This window comes from Scardinius erythrophthalmus (genome assembly GCF_964197995.2).
Source record: "Scardinius erythrophthalmus genome assembly, chromosome: 4".
Classification (NCBI taxonomy): Eukaryota; Metazoa; Chordata; class Actinopteri; order Cypriniformes; family Leuciscidae; genus Scardinius; species Scardinius erythrophthalmus.
This window is the reverse complement of record NC_138224.1, coordinates 29,572,735-29,594,280: the sequence shown is the minus strand read 5'-3', so window position 1 is coordinate 29,594,280 and position 21,546 is coordinate 29,572,735. Positions and strand designations below refer to the sequence as shown.

The window sequence follows — 21,546 nt, the reverse complement described above, 5'->3', positions numbered from 1 at the left end:
TGCTTTTGTCAAACTGTAAACTCTTTTCAAACTGTACAAACAAATCTACATCTGTTACCCAACCAAAATCACACACACACTGTTTAAAAGCAAAAAATATTTATCGGACCCCATTTAAAAACAGTCTGTCGGTGCCATCTTTTGGACATTGATCATATTGCATTGGTTTTCATTTCTTGTCCCCAAACAGAGGACTAATCTGTTTATTGTTAAGTTACACATTCTACATTGACTAAAAAAGATGGTCTTTTAATGGTAGTATTATTTTATACAGAAATCAATCATTTATAATTCAATTGAGAATAAAGTTAGTGTTAATTAAAATTAAGGAAAACAAATATATGGATCTGAAATATAACAAATTAATTTTAAATTCATTCAGGTACAATTACCAAAAATATCTCAAGGTCTTTGTCTTTTTATTAATTTAATTAATAAACTAATTATATAAAACTATTGTCAATGCACTACAAATAAACTGGTTCTATGCCTTTACTTTATTAATAAAACTTATTTAAAAAATACAAGGCTTAAGACATTGATTTTCTTTTGGTGGTACAGCCTGAGACATGCACAATAAAAAAAAAATTGCCTTCTACATTTTTGTTTTGCTTTTCCCTCCATTGTACCGAACTCGTACTCGTTCTGTGTACCGTTCCACCCCTAGTACACACAAATACATACATTCACCCACATAAAAATTAAATCCCTCACAGATAACCATGTGTATAAAACCATGAGAAGGGCACACTTACAGTTGGTCTGGTGACTGGGCTTTCAGTGACTGTGCTGGTGGAAGATGCTCTCTTGGCTCTGCTGGTCACCCTGATCATTTTGGATGTTGCACTCTATCAGGCTCCAAAACGCCATCAGGTGCTTGTAAGATGGGAATCTGAAATATAGTATCCTCATCAGAAAGGGAAAACGGAGAAAATTGTAGTAACACATAGAAACGGACAATGGCAGACAAAGTACACAAATACTGTACATCAGTGAAAGTAAATTACTTAGGCTAATATTCACTGCTGTTGAAATTACACAGCCTAGCCTCTCATTCTGTTCAATGTTTTTTTTAAATATTACTTCATTGTTTTCTATTTTTCAAGGTAAATGCAAAATGTTTCGACTGATGCTGTGTTGAATTTGGTTATGATAACATTAATATTGTGCACAGAGGGGTCAATAGCCCAAGTATAATAGTGGCCATTGCAATGACAGACTAGGAGGATCCACTACCGATAGGCCAGAGCAAACAATAACAATTACGTAGTAATTCACATAATTAGCCTCCGGCCTCCCCAAGAAAAGTAGGTACTGGATTACATTAACTGTCCAACACTGAAAACAGAAAATGGGATTTCACATCTTACCTGGTGTAAAATCTAATGTCCTCAGGTGACGAGGCAAATCGCTGAAGTCCAAAAGAACTGTTTAGATGGAGAGTTTGGACTTGTTCTCTCAAGGCCTCAATTTCTGCCTTCATCCTCTCGTACTCTTCCCTGTCAACACAAACGGTGGGTCGGGCTTCGTGCTCCATCGGGACGGCTTCTTCATCTGGGATGGCCTCATCCTCGATGTCCTCCAGCTCAGGCTCTGGACTCGAGGGTTTAGTACGCCGTTCCCAAACCCCGGCACGTCTTTTCAAAGAGTAGTCGTTCCAGTGGAACAACGATGGCACTGCATTACGTGATAAAACCCGTCTACCCTTAGCAGTCGTCCGGATTAAATGTTCTTCAAAGTGATGACTGCATACCTTTGTGTTTTGAGCGACTGTAAATTCCGCCCTCCGTATTCTGTGCAGCCACTTAGCACATAGGATAGCCTCCTGAGGAAACCGATGAAAACTTAATACACTGTTGTGTCTACTTGAAGCCGAGCCACAGTTTTCAGCATTTTAAATGTACCACGTACATTGTACTTCTTTTGTACACCAGCACCACTCATTTTGCGAACAACGCCGACGGCTCCGCTTTGGTTGCTAGGATGTAAATAGAATGACCGGAAATGAATACGCCAACTTCTGGACAAACCGGAAGGTTGTTTCTTCGCCTGTGCACGTAGCCTATTGCGGTAGAAGAAAACACAGCGCGAATTATGACAGAGTGCAAACGAATCCCAACTAGCAAGGTGTGTGAAAGTTTCACAAAACTTCAAAACAAGAATGCTGTCGTATGCAATACATGCAAGGTGGAACTTGCTTTTCACGGGAGCACAACATGCATGTTAAAGCACTTAAAGAGGAAACACCCCGGCACGAGAGGAGCCGGTGAGAGGTGAATGTTCTCCAAATGGAGCTAAATAAATAACTAGCAGTAAATCCCTTTATTAGAGAATGCAATACTACTAATAATGGCAATAATATTAACAATAATAATATAATTACAGTAATGTGATGATTTATTTTTGCATAGAACAAAGCTTGATCGAGCTTAGGAGTCAGGGCTGTTTTTATTATTCTAACACTATTAGGTAACGTTATTACAGTCTTATCACTTGCCTGTATTTTGTTCCTTATTCAAGAAGACTTAAAAAAGGAGATGTTAATATCATGTCAGTTACTTTTTCATACCGTAAATTAAAAGGTGAATGAGAATGTCTGTCAGCTCAATTGTCATGTCAATTTTTATTTTATTTTATTACTATAATAATTGTTTGCAGATTAAGTTTGTCTGTAATGCAGCTGATTAATTTTTGTTTATTTTTTTCTATTGAAAGAGAACAGAATATTTAAACAATGCTTAGAGAGCATTTGTGTGTGATTTGAGTTGAACAGAAATCTGAAAAATTAAAGAGAATGACCTGTTTAGTTTGTTAAGTTCATTAAAACAATAACAACCTACTGTACGCCTATTTAATTCTTAATTAGGCTAAAGCTAAACAAATGCTGCCGACTAACATCGGTTAGCAAGTCCTGGCAATGTTTTAATTTTACGATCATTTAGTTTAATTAATTTCACTGTTATGTTTCAGTTTATAAATCTAGGCCTACTAACAAATTAAAATAACATGAAGTAGCCTATAAGACACATGACCTTGACATGCATAGCCTTTCTAATATAGCCAATAGAAAAACTGGGGACACAATGTTAACGTTTAGCCTACTTTGCTTAAATTTGCTGCAAAAATAAAAGCCAACATTTGTTTCAGCTCTAAATTTGTACTGTAATTTCAGTATTGGGGATTATCATTTAACTACAATGTTTCACTTGAATTTATCTGCTGGCCAGTTCTCAACGAGCCACGGCAGATTACGCAATAGAGAGAATGAACTGAAACTTTTCAAAGTCTGTGATTGTAGTGGCTCTTAGTGGTAAAAGGCAGCAAAGAAAGCTTCGTCAAAAATGCCATCCTCTGACTCATTGCTGTCACACTGAGTACATTGTTAAACAACTTCTTCAAGTGAGAAGTGTGTTTTTCCCGTTCTCTTTGCTGTTTTTTACCTTTAACCCTCTTTCACCCGTAACTTTCTCAAAGCTTGACAGGTTGAATCATCCCACTGAAGCTGTATATTAATCTTTTCAGAGGTTCATTGGCAATCATATAAGGCAGTCATTTACCATACACTTTTCATAGGTGAAAAGAAGCTACACCACAGAAATTGTCAAAAAAAAAATTGCTCTGCCGGCTAATTTGAAATGACACTACTACATTCTGTGGATGTTTATTGATATATAAATGTGTTATAGACTTAATACTTCACTGAGTTGGATTGTATGGACCCTTTACAGTGTGACTACACCATTTTTGTTGGAATGTTATGGATCAGTGGACTAACAGGAGGCTTCATAGGTGAGTTTCTTCAGTTTTGTAGTTGGGACCCAGAAATTTGGGAACAGAAATAAAACTCAACAATAGATTCTCTGCCTGGCCCTCCTCTGGGGGAAGGAGTTATGCAGTCATCTCCTGAAGAGCTGTTTCCTTCATCTCTGGGTTGCCCGTCTCAGGACCGCCACTTGGCTTGACGCTTGGAGGGTCTGGCAGGGTCTGGGACAGGCTGCGCCACTTTCCTACGGCCGGCTCCACAGATGGGGGAGCTGCAGCCAGTGACGGGTTGGAGGATGTGCTTAATAGCCTCCGTCTGCTTCTGTGCAGCCAATTGGTTTAGAGGCGGAGCAATGAAGAAGGTTGTGTTTGTTTGGGTTGATTTCAAATATCAACATTGGCAAAACAGCATTTACGACTTACCCCACCTTTAAGGGATTGAAAGTAGAGAACACTTCAAGAAATCTAGTGATGGGTGCTTTCGAAACACTGCTTCATGAAGCTTTGAAACCTTTACGACTCTTTTGTTTCAAATCAGTGGTTCGGAGTGTGTATCAAACTACCAAAGTCACATGATTTCAGTAAGCAATGCTTCAGGTGTGTTCAACCTGACTGATTTGAAAATCTCAGTTCCTGGGAGGGTCACTGTCTTGCAGAGTTTAGCTCCAACGAGCTTCACAACACATGCCTGGAAGTCTCTAGTAATAACAAAGACATTAATTAGCTTGTTCCGGTGTGTTTAATTAGGGTTGGAGCTAAACTCTGCAGGACAGAGGCCCTCCAGGAGCTGAGTTTGACACCCCCTGGCCCAAAGGTTCTTTCACTCATAACCAAAATTGCATGACTACGAATGCATGAGTTCAATCTCCCTACATTCACTTCGACAGAAATTCTCGGTTGCGTCATACAGACAAAAAACTCACTCTTGCTTGCTTGGTTTAATTGTTTGTTATAACGCCTTATAATTCATCTGTTGACAAGTGATATCCTTCATTAAACAAAAAAATATAGAAAAACAAAAAGCTCACAGCAAAAGCATAGATTGACTACAGCATAATCACTTCCCAGCAAACACATTTACGTTGTGGCAACGTCTGTGGCACATTGCATTTCTGCTATGGCAACGTCGCTGTCTACGTGCTCGCAACATTGTAACAACGTAGAATTGTAAGACGTGACAGGGCTGTAGCAACGTTGTTGCGCGACATACAGCAACTGAGAGACGACGTTCTGACAATATTTTTATGTGTATTTTGTTAGATAATTATATACTTTTTATCATTTATTGTTTATCTATATTATTATTTAATGGGGCTATCAACACCTGCAAGTGTAACCTACACTATGAAGAGTAAAAATGACAGAAGGTTTCGTTAATTCAACTTTATTAAAACTGCATATAATCAAATAGCACTTCCAAAAGTCATACATTTGTGAAAAAAAAAGAAATAAACGCATATACAAATTTATTTTAAGTATAAAAAATAAAACATAAAAAGCAAAGGCAGATCAGAACATTTAATGAACAAAACCGGGTCTGTATGGCAGACAGTAGACGAAAGCCGGTGTCACCGGGAAACATCCACAAATCCAGAGGAGCTAAGAAACGAATAAGTCTAAATAGCGGAAAAATCAAATGAAAAACTAAAAAATGCGAGCGATGCTACATTAATCACATTAGAAATTAAAGTTGTAGGTTGTGTTTGATAGCTGAGGTCGGCTAAACGCAATACTCACTTATCCTTGCTCGACGATGAATGAGAACACAATGAGCCCAACAACAGGTGGTTGGAATTTAAAAAGCTGATTTTTGCGCTTCAGGGCAGTGACGAGTACATATGTAGTCCAGTGGTTGTCAAGACACCGTTGGCACAAACTTAAGCAATGGCCCTGAACGGTGGTTTAATGCCAACATTGTGACAACGCTGTAACAACACTACACATTGTTACACGTTGTTCACTACACAACGTAGTTATAGCAACATTTTGGCCATGTTGTTAAAACGTTGTTAGAAGGTTGGCTACGTTGTTGGGTTAATATTTCATTGATTCTCTATTGTTTTTGCATGTGTTAATTTTTTCTTTGTAACAGCCTGGAAAAAAATAATGTCAGTACAATTTGGCATGTTTCATTGTGTTATCACAAATAAAACTATTGACTCCAAACACATCAACATATTATGCTTACAAAATCTTTAAATAAATTATAATTTGAATACACGGTGAAGATTTTCCAAGACCGCACAACACTTTTGGCCACTACTGTGTGTAACAAGTTTATTTATTTAAATTTGACAGAATAAGATTGAAAAACTGCTAAATGGATAGAGGTAACTCCTTTTGCTCTGAAAGCTAAACACACAAAATACAGAAGAACCATAAGCTGTCATCAGCTATCAGTGGTTCTTGAGCAGCGGTTGTGCAAGTAGTTTGTTGGAACTGTGTGCTTCTGTTAACTAGTGCAAGTTAATTTTCACACTATAACAGTGAATTATAGCTCAGAACTTAAAACAGGCTGTGTGACTATAAGGAATGTTCAGATCTGGCTCATATTCAGCTGCGGTGTGAACGCAGTCGTAGTTTTACACACAAACGTATTTTCTGGTGCCATTTTAAATGGCCAAGCCATTTGAAACTCTTTCCGCACAAAGAACAAGAATAGGGTCTCACATCTGCATGACTTTTCAGGTGTATCTGTAAGTGTAATGGCAAAATAAATTTTTTATCACACTGAACACAATTAAATGGCCTTTCACCAGAGTGAAGGTGCAAGTGATTATTGCTCCTTTTTCTAAACTTATTACCACCCTCAGAACACTGCCGTTTCTTTGCAGAATGAGTTTGGAAATTATGTTTCAAGTCTCTTTGATATGTGAAACTCTTTTCATGCTGAAGACGCATGAAAGGCTTCTCTCCAGTGTGAAGCCTCATGTGAATCTCAAGGTTTTTATTGAATAGAAAACTCTTTCCACACTGGTGGCATTTAAAAGGCATCTCTCTGGAGTGAATAATTTTGTGCCTGTTAAAGTGTTTCATGTCTGGTGAACTCATTCCACATTGAATCTTCACATGGGAATTGAGGGTTAATCTGAAACTCTTTCCACACTGTTCACATGCGTGTAGCTTCTCTCGAGTGTGAATTCTCATGTGTTTTTTAAGGTTTCCTTTTTGAGTGAAACTTTGTCCACACTGTTGGCAGGTGAAAGGACTCTCTCCGGTGTGAATTCTCATGTGAACTTTAAGGCTTCCTTTCTCAATGAAACTCTTCCAACACAGTTTGCAAGTGTGAGGCTTCTCTCCATTGTGAATTCTCAAGTGGGAATTAAGAGATTGTTTATGTGTAAAACTCTTTCCACACTGAGGGCAGGTGTAAGGTTTCTCTCCAGAGTGAACTCTCATGTGGCTTTCAAAGCTTCCTTTATGAAGGAAACATTTTCCACATAGTTTGCAGGTGAAAGGCTTCTCTCCGGTGTGAATTCTCATGTGCTTGTTAAGGTTTCCTTTTTGAGCGAAGCTTAATCCACATTGAGGGCATGTGAAAGGCTTCTCTCCAGTGTGAACTCTCATGTGGGAATTAAGGAGTCCTTTCCTTATAAATTTTTTCCCACACTGATGGCAGGTAAAAGAGCTCTTTTCGGTGTGAACTCTCATGTGGACTGTAAGGTTTGCTTTTTTCTTGAAACTTTTTCCACACTGTTGGCAGGTGAATGAGCTCTCTTCAGTGTGAACTCTCATGTGGACTTTAAGGCTTCCTTTTCGAGTAAAACGTTTCCCACATTGTTGGCAGGTGAAAGGCTTCTCTCCAGTGTGAATTCTCATGTGGACTTTAAGGTTTTCTTGTTGACTGAAACACCTTCCACACTGAGGGCAAGTGAAATACTTTCTAGTTCCTGTCTGATGGCGGGTAAAATAGCTCTTTTCAGTGTGAACTTTCATATGGTTTGTAAGGTTTGCTTTTTGCTTGAAACTTTTTCCACACTGTTGGCATGTGAATGAGCTCTCTTCAGAGTGAATTTTCATGTGGACTTTAAGGCTTCCCTTTTGAGTGAAACTTTTTCCACATTGTTGGCAGGTGAAAGGCTTCTCTCCAGTGTGAATTCTCATGTGGACTGTAAGGCTTCCACGATAACTGAAAAACTTTCCACACTGAAGGCAGGTAAAATCAATATAAGGTCCTGTCTTTTCTGCTCTTTTTAGTAAAGGAGTCTTTTCAGTCTGTGAGCAACTAAACAATTTTTCTCCATTTTTTTCTCCATCATATTTCTCTTCCATATCATTCAGAACTTCAATCTCTTCTTTCAATGGCATCAGGTCTAAGGTGAAAGAGACAAATACAAGTTAACCACAGTTTAATGGCTTCAAAGATTTATGCTCCATCATAATACAGAAACTGCATTTACAGCTACAGCAGTTACAGCTCTCTTTAAGTGCTATTAGATCTTTCAACAACATTGACCATGGCATTATCTTGAGTCTCTTGAGAATTATGTTGGCATTTGTGGACAAAAATTACCATGATTTAAGTCCTATCTAAATGCTACCACTCATCAAACAATGAAAATCTCATCAAACACAAGTATGGTGTGCCACTGGGCTCAGTATTAGGTCCTCTGTTTTTTCATGGCTTGGCTTAGAGCGATCTGTGTTTCTCTCACACACATGCAAAGAGAAAACAAGAGTCTTAAATACCATATAACTTACAGTCATCTTCAGTAAGTGATCATCTTTTTTTTTTTTTTAAATGAATACTTTTGTTTGAAAATCATTTCAGCCTTTAAAGACCCAGATATACTTCAAATGAAATCAAAGAGCAAACTGGTGTGATGTAAACTGAAACAAAATCAGGCCATAACGAAGTTCATATGGAGATAGTTTCGGGAACTTTGTGGAAAAGTTCGCTCTAGCTGGTAAACACCTTCAAACTACCATTGGTCTGTGGCAATTACTTATAGGAAGTAGTGCGTTGAGGCTTCACATTCTTTGATGCGTGTCTTTTCTTCTCTTTTTTTCCATTTCATCTGTTTGGTCCATCGAGGTCAGATAGAGAGCTGTTTTATCATATGAAATTAAACTGTAATTTCTAATTGAAAACGACACTGTCACTGTTTTTTCCCCACATATAATACTATAAAGCTGCTTGCTTTAAAGAAATCTATTGTATAAAGTGTTATATAAATTAACATGAAATTACTGATCTGTCTAATTGCAGAGCTTGTGCAAACATATCTGTATGGCTATATGCTTTCTAAACTGCTGTCATTACTGTTTTGTGTTTATCTTGTTATTGAGAGAAAAGCATGCAGCACATCGGGATGTTCACTAGCAGTATTCCGTTGGTCCTGAATTTCATACTTTTTACCCCCAAGCAAAGAACTTCACTGTGAGTATATCAGGGGTCTCATTTACAAAACTGTGCGTAGGATCCCTACTAAAAGTGTACGTGCGCCCGAAAGCCAAAAATGGCGCATGCCAGAAAATATTCAGACTTATAAATCGGTTTGTACGCCAGAACCTGCGCACGATTCCTTTTATAAATCCCAGTCAGGGGAAAATTGCGCGCAGCAGGGGTCTCCTCTCTGAAATAACCGTATATGGAGCTTACAATGTATAGTTTTACTATGCATATCCTCATTTAGAAATCATTTGAATATGATTATTCATCCACGTTTAACGATACAAGAAATTAGGAAAATTTGAAATACGGATGTGCCGTTACAGTACATTGATAAAAAAATCATTTAGTAGCCTATCCTTGCCTAGTTTTTGAATAAATAAATAATATAGTGTAAAATACATTGCAGAGAAAGTTGTTTTCAATCTTTTCCACTGGCTAAATTGTATTTTTAATTGATTTATATCTGATCAAAAGTTCCATAGCCCTAAAAAGGTAAAATCTGCACAAAAATATGCCTTTCATGTCACTGTTCTTCAGGCAGTCCTACTGTCACAATCTCCTGATGGCAAAGGCAAAAAGGCTTTCTCTTTTTGAACGTGGCAGGATTGTTGAGCTGCACAAGAAAGGGCTCTTACAACGCGCCATTTCTGACGAAGTTGGACGCAGTAAGAGAGTCATTTTACATTTCTTAAAAGATCCTAAGAGTTATGGGACAAAAAAAGTCAAGTGGTAGACCCCAAAAAAATTTCACCTGCACTGAGCCGGAGGATCCGACGGGTTGTTTGTGCAGACACAGGTCGACCCAAATTAATGCCCTTACAGATGCTGACTGCAGCCCAATAACCATAAGATGTCATCTGCAAGAGAAGAGCTTCAAAAACAAAAACCGGCTTCAAAGGCCACGTCTCCTCCCATGCCACAAACTTGCCTGTTTGGAATTTGCAAGGGAGCACCAAACATGAGACACTGAAAGGTGGAAGAAAGTTTTATTCTCTGACGAGAAAAAAATTTAACCTGGATGGTCCCGATTGCTTCCAACATTGCTGGTTGGATAGGGAGATCCCACCGGAGAGGTTTTCTAAGCAGCACAGTAAAGGAGGCTCCATCATGATCTGGGGTGCTTTTTTCTTCTTTTGGACCATCCTGCGTCTTCCCCTGATCTAAATCCCATTGAGAACATTTGGGGATGGATGGCAAGGGAAGTTTACAATTTTGTTCAGGAGTGTATATATACACATACATATACATACACACAGGGTCCGAAATTAATACCCACCAATATCTTTGCTGCATCCTTTCTAGAACAGACAAGGGCTTTCTTGCGGCTCGCATCAGCAGAGCATTGCATCGTCCACAGACCGCAAAACAATCAGCGGATGGCGAGTGGGTGCGGCTTTGAAATTTGGTCAAAAAACGTTGGTGTGGATGATGAGTTTTGTGATGCGGTTGCGGATGAAATAATACCCCATCCATGTATCTCTATCGATAACAACATTGAACACTACACAAATATTTTTTTTTTTTTTTTTTTTATTTAGGCGATCAGTAATCAGTGTCTGCTCGTTTATTCAAACTAAGTTGTCCTATAACAGAAAAATGTGTTTTCTTTACCAAGAAAGTGGCAAGATGAAAAACACTATTTTTGGTTTCAAACTTTTACATAGCATTTTTAGGTTATAATAACAGAAAAAATTCAAATCCAGATTTTGATTTTCAAAGATTTATTATAAAACAGATTTTTCTCCCAAAATGCAATAAATCCATGATTTTTCAAAACTTTTTTAAAGATTTAATTCAACCCATACATACTATCAAATACATTGCATTAATGTGTAAAACTGTTAAAAATAGAACTGTAAAGAAGATTAAAAACTGATTTGCACAACACCTCATGTATTAGACTACAGAAAATTAAATTCATGTTTAAGACATCTTTGTTGTATTGAATTGATTGTATTGTGCATTCTATAAATCCATTGCATTAATAGAACAATATTCTTTGTAAAAACTAGAGTTGAGCCGGATACTCGGCTGAAACGAGTATCCGGTACGGATGAAGCACTTTTGCAGAGTATGGGTATTATATGAGTAATACGAGTCAATATCTGTGCTCGGATTGAATAAAAATCCTCATTGGGTAGCTGACTGTGTCTGCGTTCTGTGAGGATTTTTATTAATTAAAAGTTAAAAGAAGAAAGTTATGTTGAGATGAAAACTCTTGTTCATTACATTTTACTTCATAATTGCAACCGCATGTGTTGTATTCATTGTTGCAAAACTTGTTCTGTATATAGTTTGTTAGTTATCGTGATCAAAACCATTCATATGAAGCTCAATGCTGATGCTGTCATGTAAATAGTTTTCTAATCAGCAATAAATAACAATTTCTGATCAACCCATATCAATTGCATGCTTAAAATAACATACCGGTTAAAAGCACCGCCCATTTCAAGACAACCCAACCCACTTCCGGGTTAATTCCCGTCCACTTCTGGGTTAGGCTCCGCCCAGTCCGAGTACAGATACAGATAATTCATATGGTTAACAGATACAGATAATGCTGTACTCGCTCATCCCTAGTAAAAACATTCAACAACTTATCATTCATTAAGAAATCAGTGAATGGTCACTCTCAAAAGGCTGACACAATGAGCAGCTAATCTTCATGACTGTCACAGTCAACATCATTCGTCTGTGACTGAAAGAGTGCATTATCATAGAAGGCACTCACATTGGCACTCACACCTATTTCAGAGAGCAAGTTCAGCACATCCTTCCTTTTTGCTTCTTTCACTGTGCTTTCATTGGGAAGCTGACTTGGCTTAAAGTTTGCCCACTTCTTTCCTCTCTTCAGTATTGAGTGATAGCAGTATTCACTGCTATACACAGCCTTGAATCCCAGTTTGTCATTCCTCAATTCCAGCATTCTTGCATCACTTAGCCTAAATGACTTCTGAGCCTTTACAAAAACCTGTGTTTCCGCCTTGAAATAATAAGCCTTCCAGTGTTGCCCGTAGATGTGAATATTTCCATGGTTGCGCAAAATTTTGTAATATTCCTCCGGCATAAGAATGTTATCCTTCTTTCGAACCTGTTGCTCAATCCTTCCAAATACACGGTCCACAGGCAGAAAACTGTGCCCCCTTATAGGAAATGCATACTCAGCACTAATCCTAGGAAATGCCTCCTTCATTAAGGCAAACAGCATGGACAGAAGATTTATGTTTTTGTTTTGACCGAAACAAGAATCGCTGAACAATTGCAGCCTTTGAGCACAGTTAATAGCACCACTCAACTGTTGACGTAAACAGTGGTCCAGAGCTGAAGTAGTCATGTTGCTACCTTTTCTATTCTCATGCTCCATCCATGTGTACAGCTGAACATCATCCAGTGCTTGTTTACTGCCCTTCCCATGGTGAATAACAACACCAAAGACATACATGTGCAACTGTCTGGAATAGTATGCCTGACCAATGGGGGATCTAGGAAGTATTAAATTCTGCAACATGTCAAAGCAAAGAGTCACTGCATCATGATCTACTTTCCCCAGCAAATCATAGAACACCCGTGCTTGTCTCCTGTGTAAAATGTAGGATGTGGACTCAGACTTTCAGTTAAGCTAGGGTACTTAACTCTGTTGAAACCTGGCGCATGAAGAACAGGCATCTGTGGCAGGATGCCCAAATCCAAGGTTGAAGTGTTGTCGAAAAACAGTGTAATACAGGGAGTAGCTGACTAAATCATGATTTTGCTGGTCGAATAGCTTGTGCATTCTCTTCACGCTGAGGTCACTGGGTAGGTATTTCCGGCCAGGTGCTCCCCTTCTTCCATAATGGCTAGCCCTACACGTAAACGTTTGGATGTGATCCATCACGAGCTGCTTCTTGGCCTCATTTTCAGCCACCTTACGAGCACCACCCCTGCGTTCTGGTCTGGCTGTAGCATTGAGAGCATAATACTTTGCCACTCGAGACACACGATCTTTGCCGATACCTGCAATGACAAAAAAAAAAAAAAAAAAAAAAAATTATTTGTGACCCGATCTGGCGAAATGAGTCGGAAGTCGCAACGTTCCATTTTAAGATATGGGCCGATTATGTGGAAAAACAATGAAAATAATAGATTTTTAAAAAAATTTTTTTTTTGCTAAATCTCAAAGAACAGACATTCAAAAATAATCTCCTAAAGTTTCGTAGTCCAGATAATTGAGTAAAGGTATTTAAATGACTATTAAAGTTTACAAAGTTTTACTAAATTCGCTCAAAATGCTTTTCTCAAAGCCTCTCGTCACCTCTGAGCATTTCCCGGGAATCCCCTCAAACGTCTCTGCTCTCCAAATATGGTGTTTCACGTTGTATAGGACCAATCAAAAAGCTTAGAAATGTACACAAACGCTGATCATTTGTCAATGGGAAGCCCCGTTTCGACTGACCGGCACGCGATTGGTCCAGCCATTCTCCTGTCAGACTCGCAGCGCTCTGTGTAAACAAGCTAGCAGATCTCCTCAGAAAGATTAAATATTATTAATTTGAGAAATATCGCTGTCAAAAGAGAGCAAAGTCGCCAAAAGCGTTGAACTCACTGGAGGCTTCTTACCTAAGCTGCTGGTTATCAAGAGTGGCTAAGGCGTGATTGTTTTGGATCTGGAGAAGTGTCATCCTCTGATGACAGCGAAAGTGACAGCCCTGTGGTATTTATCGTGTATGGATGTGAGTGAGTGCAATTATTCTGTGAGTGTATTTATCTGCAAGGAGAATCCATTACAATGTGTTTGATTTATTTTAACCCAATATTTAACTGTTGGTATCTCCGTTATGAATGTGTTACACTGTTATTGTCAACTAGCCTACACAAAGATATGATTGCATAGGCTAACATTATTTTTTCTCTGTTTCCTTGTCTCTCTGCCTCTCTCACTTTCTCTCTCTCTCTCTCTCTCTCTCACACACACACACACACACACACACACACACACACACACACCCTCTCTCAAGGAAAACTGTAGCACCTCTGTTCAATCTTTCTGATTTTAGTAAATGTTTGTAAAAGTGCCTTTGAAATTATGTATTCAAATAAAAACTTTAAAATAATTTGAGCTTCAGCATGGCATAATAGCATATATTAATGTCTTTGGTCAAATTAAGCTGTACAATAAATAGTTCATCCCTTTAAATGCAATGGATTTTGAAAGATATCAACAAAAAACGGGCAAAAAACTTTAAAAGCGATTTTCTCAGGTTTTCAGTTGGAAAAAGAGGGCAGACGACCATATTTCAAATGTATATATCTTTACAACCATTCAAGGTATGACTTTGACTAGGATATCATTTGAAAGCTTATGGTCTCCTCTTTCCATTAATACCAAAATCTCAATTTTGATATTTGGGTCACTGTGACTCATTTTGCTGGATCAGGTCACATTTGGTTATTTATGTATGAATGTAGGGGAGACTAAACGCTTTTTGACTTTCTCAGTTTGTGTAAACCTACTTAGGGTTCAGAGTATTTATTTTTTCCTGCATTTATTTCACACGTCTAGTACAATTATGTTAAAAGGATATCTGATCTTATCAAAATAATATATACAAGACAAAATAAAATATTTTCTCATTACAATACAATTATTAACTTAAATATATATATACACACTACCGTTCAAAAGTTTGGGGTCAGTAAGATTTTTTTTTGTTTTTAAAAGTAGTATCTTCTGCTCACCAAGGCTGCATTTATTTGATAAAAAACAATAAAAAAACAGTAATATTGTGAAATATTATGACAATTTAAAATGACTGTTTTCTATTTGAATAAATTTTAAACTGTAATTTATTCCTGTGATCAAAGCTGAATTTTCAGCATCATTACTCCAGTCTTCAGTGTCACATGATCCTTCAGAAATCATTCTAATATGATGATTTGATGCTCAAGAAACATTCATTATTATTATCAGTGTTGAAAACAGTTGTGTACAATTTTTTTTTTTTTCAAAATTCTTTGATGAATAGAAAGTTCAAAAGAACAGCATTTATTTAAAATAGAATATTTTCTATTTAAAATATTATAAATGTCTTTACTGTAACTTTTGATCAGTTTAACTCATCCTTGATGAATAAAAGTATTTATTTATTTTATTTATTTCCCCCAAAAATAAAATTAAAATTCGTACTGACCCCAAACTTTTGAACGGTAGTGTTTAATGTTACAAAAGCTTTAGATTTCAGATAAATGCTGTTCTTTTGAACTTTCTATTCATCATAGCATCATGAAATAAAAATGTAAATAACTGTTTTCAACATTGATAATAATAATTAATGTTTCTTGAGCATCAAATCCTCATATTAGAATAATTTCTGAAGGATCATGTGACACTGAAGACTGGAGTAATGATGCTGAAAATTCAGCTTTGATCACAGGAATAAATTATACTTTACTGTATATTCACATAGAAAAAAGCTGTTTTAAAGGTCCCGTTCTTCGTGATCCCATGTTTCAAACTTTAGTTAGTGTGTAATGTTGTTGTTAGAGTATAAATAATATCTGTAAAATTATAAAGCTCAAAGTTCAATGCCAAGCGAGATATTTTATTTAACAGAAGTCGCCTACATCGAACGGCCCGTTTGGACTACATCCCTCTACTTCCTTCTTTAATGACGTCACTAGAACCGTTTTTTGACTAACCTCCGCCCACAGGAATGCTCCCTCAACTCTACCGAAATTCGTTTATGTACTTGCGCACTTCTAATAACTTACTGTGTTTACTCAGCTCTTACGGTGATTTTCTGAAGTAAAACTGACTCTTCACCTTTTGTGTGATGTACAATAAACTTTATTAAACTCATCAGTATGTTTGATCATCATTCAGACAGCAGACTTGTAGGCTATTAATAAATAATGGATACATACAAGCAGATGACAAATACGTTATAATAACCGTAATTAAACTACTAAACTATACCTGTTCCATCTCTATACAGCACTCTGACTCTGTAGGCATTATTGTCCGACTCGAACTGAACACCGTTACTGAGAGTTTCTGATATTCATTCCGTGAGATGAAATTGTCCTGAGAGACTGAGCGCGAGCTCATGAAGCTCCGCCCCCTGTGTCGTCCAGCAGCAGCTCATTTGCATTTAAAGGGCACACACTAAAACAGCGCGTTTTTCTGAGCCCCAAAAAATGACAATTTAAACATGCTGTAAAAAATGATCTGTTGGGTATTTTGAGCTGAAACTTCACATACACACTCTGGGGACATCAGAGACTTATTTGACATCTTGTGAAAAGGGGCATAAAACGGGACCTTTAAATGGTCATAATATTTCACAATATGACTGTTTTTGTTTGTATTTTTAATCAAATAAATGCAGCCTTGGTGAGCAGAAGAGACTTATTTTAAAAACATTAAAAATCTTACTGACCCCAAACTTTTGAACGGTAATATATATATATATATATATATATATATATATATATATATATATATATATATATTTTTTTTTTTTTAGTTTGACAACAAACACAGCTGAAAACATAGCTATACAGCTAGTTCGAAACATAATAATAATAATTCATTTCTGAACATTGACTCTCAATCTTTAGTCACCTTTTTCTCATGTTTTGTCAATAGAATTCATAAAAGTATATAATAGAATAGCATAGTTCTAAAAGTGGCTGATTGTAGTGACAACATGCCCATCCTGCACAACTGGGATTTAAACCTGGCTAGTGTCTTCTGCTAGTTAGCGAAGCATTTTAGAACTAACTCAACTGTTAAATAACATATTGGAGATTAAAATATCAGATTTGTCTCATTTTAAATAAACACAAAAAATAGAGATAAAAAATTAACAATGTAAGTAAGAAATTTATTTTTGCTACGGTTAAATAAATGTTCAATGATATCTTTCAAAGATTTCTGAACTTTGGCGCAATTTTTTCCCTCCCCTATGTATGTATTTATTTATTTATCTACCTATTCATTCATTCTCTGCTTCGTATAATAATAGTATAATTAATAAATAAAAAATAAACTCACCCAATACACTGCAAAAGGTGGCCTTGCAGACAGGAATCTTTGTCGGATGATCTTCAGTCAGCAAATGGTATTCGTTTGTGACCTCCCTATTCTTCTGCATATCGCTGTTGTCAACCTTGGGACGTCGCCGCTGAACTTTTTTGACGGCGATCAGCTGTAAAATGGCTTGGTCCTGCTCGGCTTTCGTGGACATTGAATAAAACAATTGAAAGTTTTTCAAAAGATCCCCTGGGGTCAGTGTGTCAGCGTGACAGAAGTTTGATGCTGTCGTGTGAGAACAAGCAACAGCCGGCATTTTTCCTCCTCCCGAGTGCCTCATCTTCTTAATCTCCTCACGTACATGATTCGATTTCGATGGCTTGCGTTTCTTCCCTACCACAGAAACCACCACAGGTTCATCAATGCCATTATTAATTTTTTTGGTTTGTTTGTAAATCGAAAAGTACACAGTAGATAAGAAAAACAAGAAAGCCGGGTGTATTTAAAGTCCTGCTGTTACGGTTTACAAAACGTGGAATGGTGCGCTGTGATTGGTTGAGCGGATATATCGCATTCTGCAGAGAAGGGAGACTGGCGTTTGTCCGGGTTTGGAAAGAAAGGTAGAAAACATGACAGAATAACACGGCGGATATTGCATTTTACGCAAAATTAAAAATGGACTTTTCAATAACGACCAGATACAATATTAATTTTAGCAGGAACTAATTTTTTTTTTTAAATGCCGTTTTGGAACCAAACTCTTCATATATATATATATATATATATATATATACACACACACATATATATTACACACACTATATTATTCAAAAATGTTCATATTTTAAATAAAAATATTTGTAGTGAATACGCTGCATTTGAGCCCTTTTCCTGTGGATTTCTGCTTTTTAATGTTTTAACTACACTGAGGATTGCTTGCCGCATGATAATTCGTGTTTTTAAATTGTGTTCTAAATAGCAGAACTCGCATTCTGAGAAAATTGTTTTATGCAAATAATGATCAATGATGATGAATGACTTGACTTATAATGACAGACACCAAAGGACTCGCTCTGTGATCAGTTGGTCGATTGGCTGGTTTGAAACCTAGCTTCTGTGCATTCAAACATTTTAAGGATCAAATCTACTGAAGTCGTATACATGAGGCTGAGATTTGATCGTGGCCACCACTCACATCCATATTGATAAATGCCAAGTTTTTGGTGGCTGTAAATGAGGCCCAAATAAATCTGTTGAACAATGCTTTCCAGTTTGCTTTAAAATTGAACAAGCAGCAAATTAGTCTTCCAGGTTCTGATGTCATCTCTGCACCACTCTATTTCTATAATATATAATAATTTGATAACATGCTACTTGTATCAATAAAGCTCAACCAGCAGTGCAGAGTAACACGACCTGTGATTGGTCACTTAGTGTCTAATCTTTAAATGAAGATGAAATTAGGCTTTTTAAAAGAAACTACAGAAAGCTGCAGGAGGACAGACATCGTACAAAAACACCTTTGAGTGAATTGAGAAAATGTACAGGCCAAAATATTTCTAGCCTGCCATTAAACAGAATTTGCATTGTTTTCATTAAAAAAAAAAATCACAGTGAAATGAGTGGTTTTCATTTTAGAAGTTTTAAAAGCAATTTACTCAAAATTATATATATATACACACAACTGGTCAAAAGTTAGATCGGTAAGATTTTTTTTGTTTTTAAAAGTAGTATCTTCTGCTCACCAAAGGCTGCATTTATTTGATAAAAAAAACAATAAAAAAAACTGTAATATTGTGAAATATTATGACAATTTAAAATTACTGTTTTCTATTTTAATATATTTTAAAATGTAATTTATTCCTCAGATGAAAGTTGAATTTTCAGCATCATTACTCCAGTCTTCAGTGTCACATGAACCTTCAGAAATCATTCTAATATGAGGATTTTATGCTAAAAAAACATTCATTATTATTTTCAATGTTGAAAACAGTTGTGGACAATTTATTTTATTTTTTTTTTAATTCTTTGATGAATAGAAAGTTCAAAAGAACAGCATGTATTTAAAATAGAATATTTTCTAACATTATAAATGTCTTTACTGTAACTTTTGATCAGTTTAACTCATCCTTGATGAATAAAAGTATTGATTTATTTTATTTCTTTACCCTAAAAATAAAATTGAAATGCTTACTGACTCCAAACTTTTGAACGGTAGTGTTTAATGTTACAAAAGCTTTCCATATCAGATAAATGCTGTTCTTTTGAACTTTCTATTCATCATAGCATCATGAAATAAAAATGTAAAAAACTGTTTTCAACATTGATAATAATAATTAATGTTTCTTGAGCATCAAATCCTCATATTATATATTTGTGGTGTTTATCCTTTTTATTTGTTATTTTATATATATATATATATATATATATATATATATATATATTTTTTTTTTTTTTTTTTTTTTTTTTTTTTTTTTTTTTTAAACCTGATGTTCTTATTTTGTTTTAATTATTTTATATTAATTGTTTGTATGTTCTGAGTCTTGTGCAGCACTTTGGGTACTTTGTGTTGTGTAGGATCATGTGACACTGAAGACTGGAGTAATGATGCTGAAAATTCAGCTTTGATCACAGGAATAAATTATACTTTACTGTATATTCACATAGAAAACAGCTGTTTTAAATTGTAATAATATTTCACAATATGAATGTTTTTGTTTGTATTTTTAATCAAATAAATGTAGCCTTGGTGAGCAGAAGATACTTCTTTTAAAAACATTAAAAATCTAACCGATCTAAAACTTTTGACCGGTAGTATATATATATATATATATATATATATATATATATATATATATATATATATATATATATATATATATATATTGACTATTTACGTATCATTTTCCTGCACATTTCAATAAGGATCAAATGACTGAATTCAGCTTTGAGAATTAAACCAACCTGTTTGTTCCTCAGTATCTTCTTGTTTCACACTGAATACTTCTTCAATTCTCAGGCCTTCACTCTCCTTATTAATAAATGAAATCTTTGATTGTTCCTCAGTAACTTCTTGTTTCATGCTGAATGTTTCTTCAATCTTCATTTCTTCACTCTCCTCTTTAATAAACGCCATCTTTATAATAGTGTGTCTTGTGGATCTCAATCGCTTCACCGAGAGTATTTCTGTGTTTGTCCTGTTTAAGATGAGAATAATTAACAGAAAGAAATATAAATCCAAACTAAATATCTGGGTCTCAATCAGCTCTAGTTCAGTAGTTCTGATTAACAACAACGACACACACACAACCATCAAAATCACTACAAATATATAAAGTTAACATTTACATTTCTTTTTTTCCGTTTGGTATTGATTTAGATAATATATTTAATAGATTTCATTTTCATGAGAACATTAGTAGTTGGTTTGTTTAAGTTGTCATTACATTTGTTTGTGTTCTCGTTGCATTTACACTTTAGAAAAGCTGTTTTTCCTTCATTAACGTTACTTGCCAGTGACTGAATACGTGTAAGTTAAATAATACATTTATTCACGATATATGAAGAGAAGTAAGACACACCTTTTCTGTTATTCGTATATAATGGACTTTTTAACAAAATATATAATTCATTTTACATTTCATGCAACAGTCTGCATCGATTTAAAAACTTTAATCATGTCTAAAACACAAACCTTTCTTCAGCCGAGTAACAACAGATGCAGGAGCGCGGCGCGGACATATGACGTCATATTGCCACACCAAAATAAAAGTCCCTCTCACAAGTCGTGTCTGAAATAACAAAATTGTTAACACAAACACAGAAAACATACATCAGTTGTAAAATATATCTGGTGGTATTAGTGGTATTCAGAGCTGAATTCTTAGTTAATTTAAAGTGCAGACACCATTTTTACCAGGGGGCAATTTTTTGTTGTTTTTTGTTTATATACTAACAAGCCATTTTTCTACATGTTCTTTGATGCATTTCTCCCAAAAGAGCCATATCTAAAACTGATAAATTTTATTGACAAAAATTGTTCATTGTATAATAGTAAAATATTAAAGTCACAGACTACACAAAACTAACAAATATGCAACGTTCAGTCAGTAACATTAGAATGTGTTATTAATCGTGCTGTTAATTGTGATTTTGACTCTCACTTTGAGTTTCCCCCTGAGCAACATCAACCTTTCCAGTGTTTTAATTAATTTCTGCTTCAGGGATAATATCATAAGGTGACAGCAGGAAAACAAATCAAAAGTTAGATGTTAGTGAAGTGATATTTATGATTTGTGGAAGATTAAACAAATGAACCGACCAGGGCCATAGGCAGGGTTTTAAAATCACAGTGGTGCCAAATTTGAGCTAGTTAGGG

The 21,546-nt window shown here is 35.9% G+C and overlaps 1 protein-coding gene and 1 long non-coding RNA gene across 2 annotated transcripts in view; one reads left to right on the top strand and one right to left on the bottom strand.

Moving 5' to 3' along the window:
- Positions 1 to 21,546, top strand: part of LOC308690179 — a 1,067,189-nt gene that overhangs the window by 822,188 nt on the left and 223,455 nt on the right. The gene's annotated exons all lie outside the window — the stretch shown is intronic.
- Positions 5,140 to 20,877, bottom strand: LOC308689535 (uncharacterized protein). Its single transcript, XM_081363297.1, has 4 exons — positions 20,863 to 20,877; positions 20,133 to 20,365; positions 17,190 to 17,561; positions 5,140 to 8,075 (listed from the first exon to the last, which is right to left on the bottom strand). Exons 2-4 carry the CDS (start codon positions 20,302 to 20,304, stop codon positions 6,316 to 6,318), a joined length of 2,304 nt encoding a protein of 767 aa, XP_081219423.1. The 5' UTR covers positions 20,305 to 20,365; positions 20,863 to 20,877; the 3' UTR covers positions 5,140 to 6,315.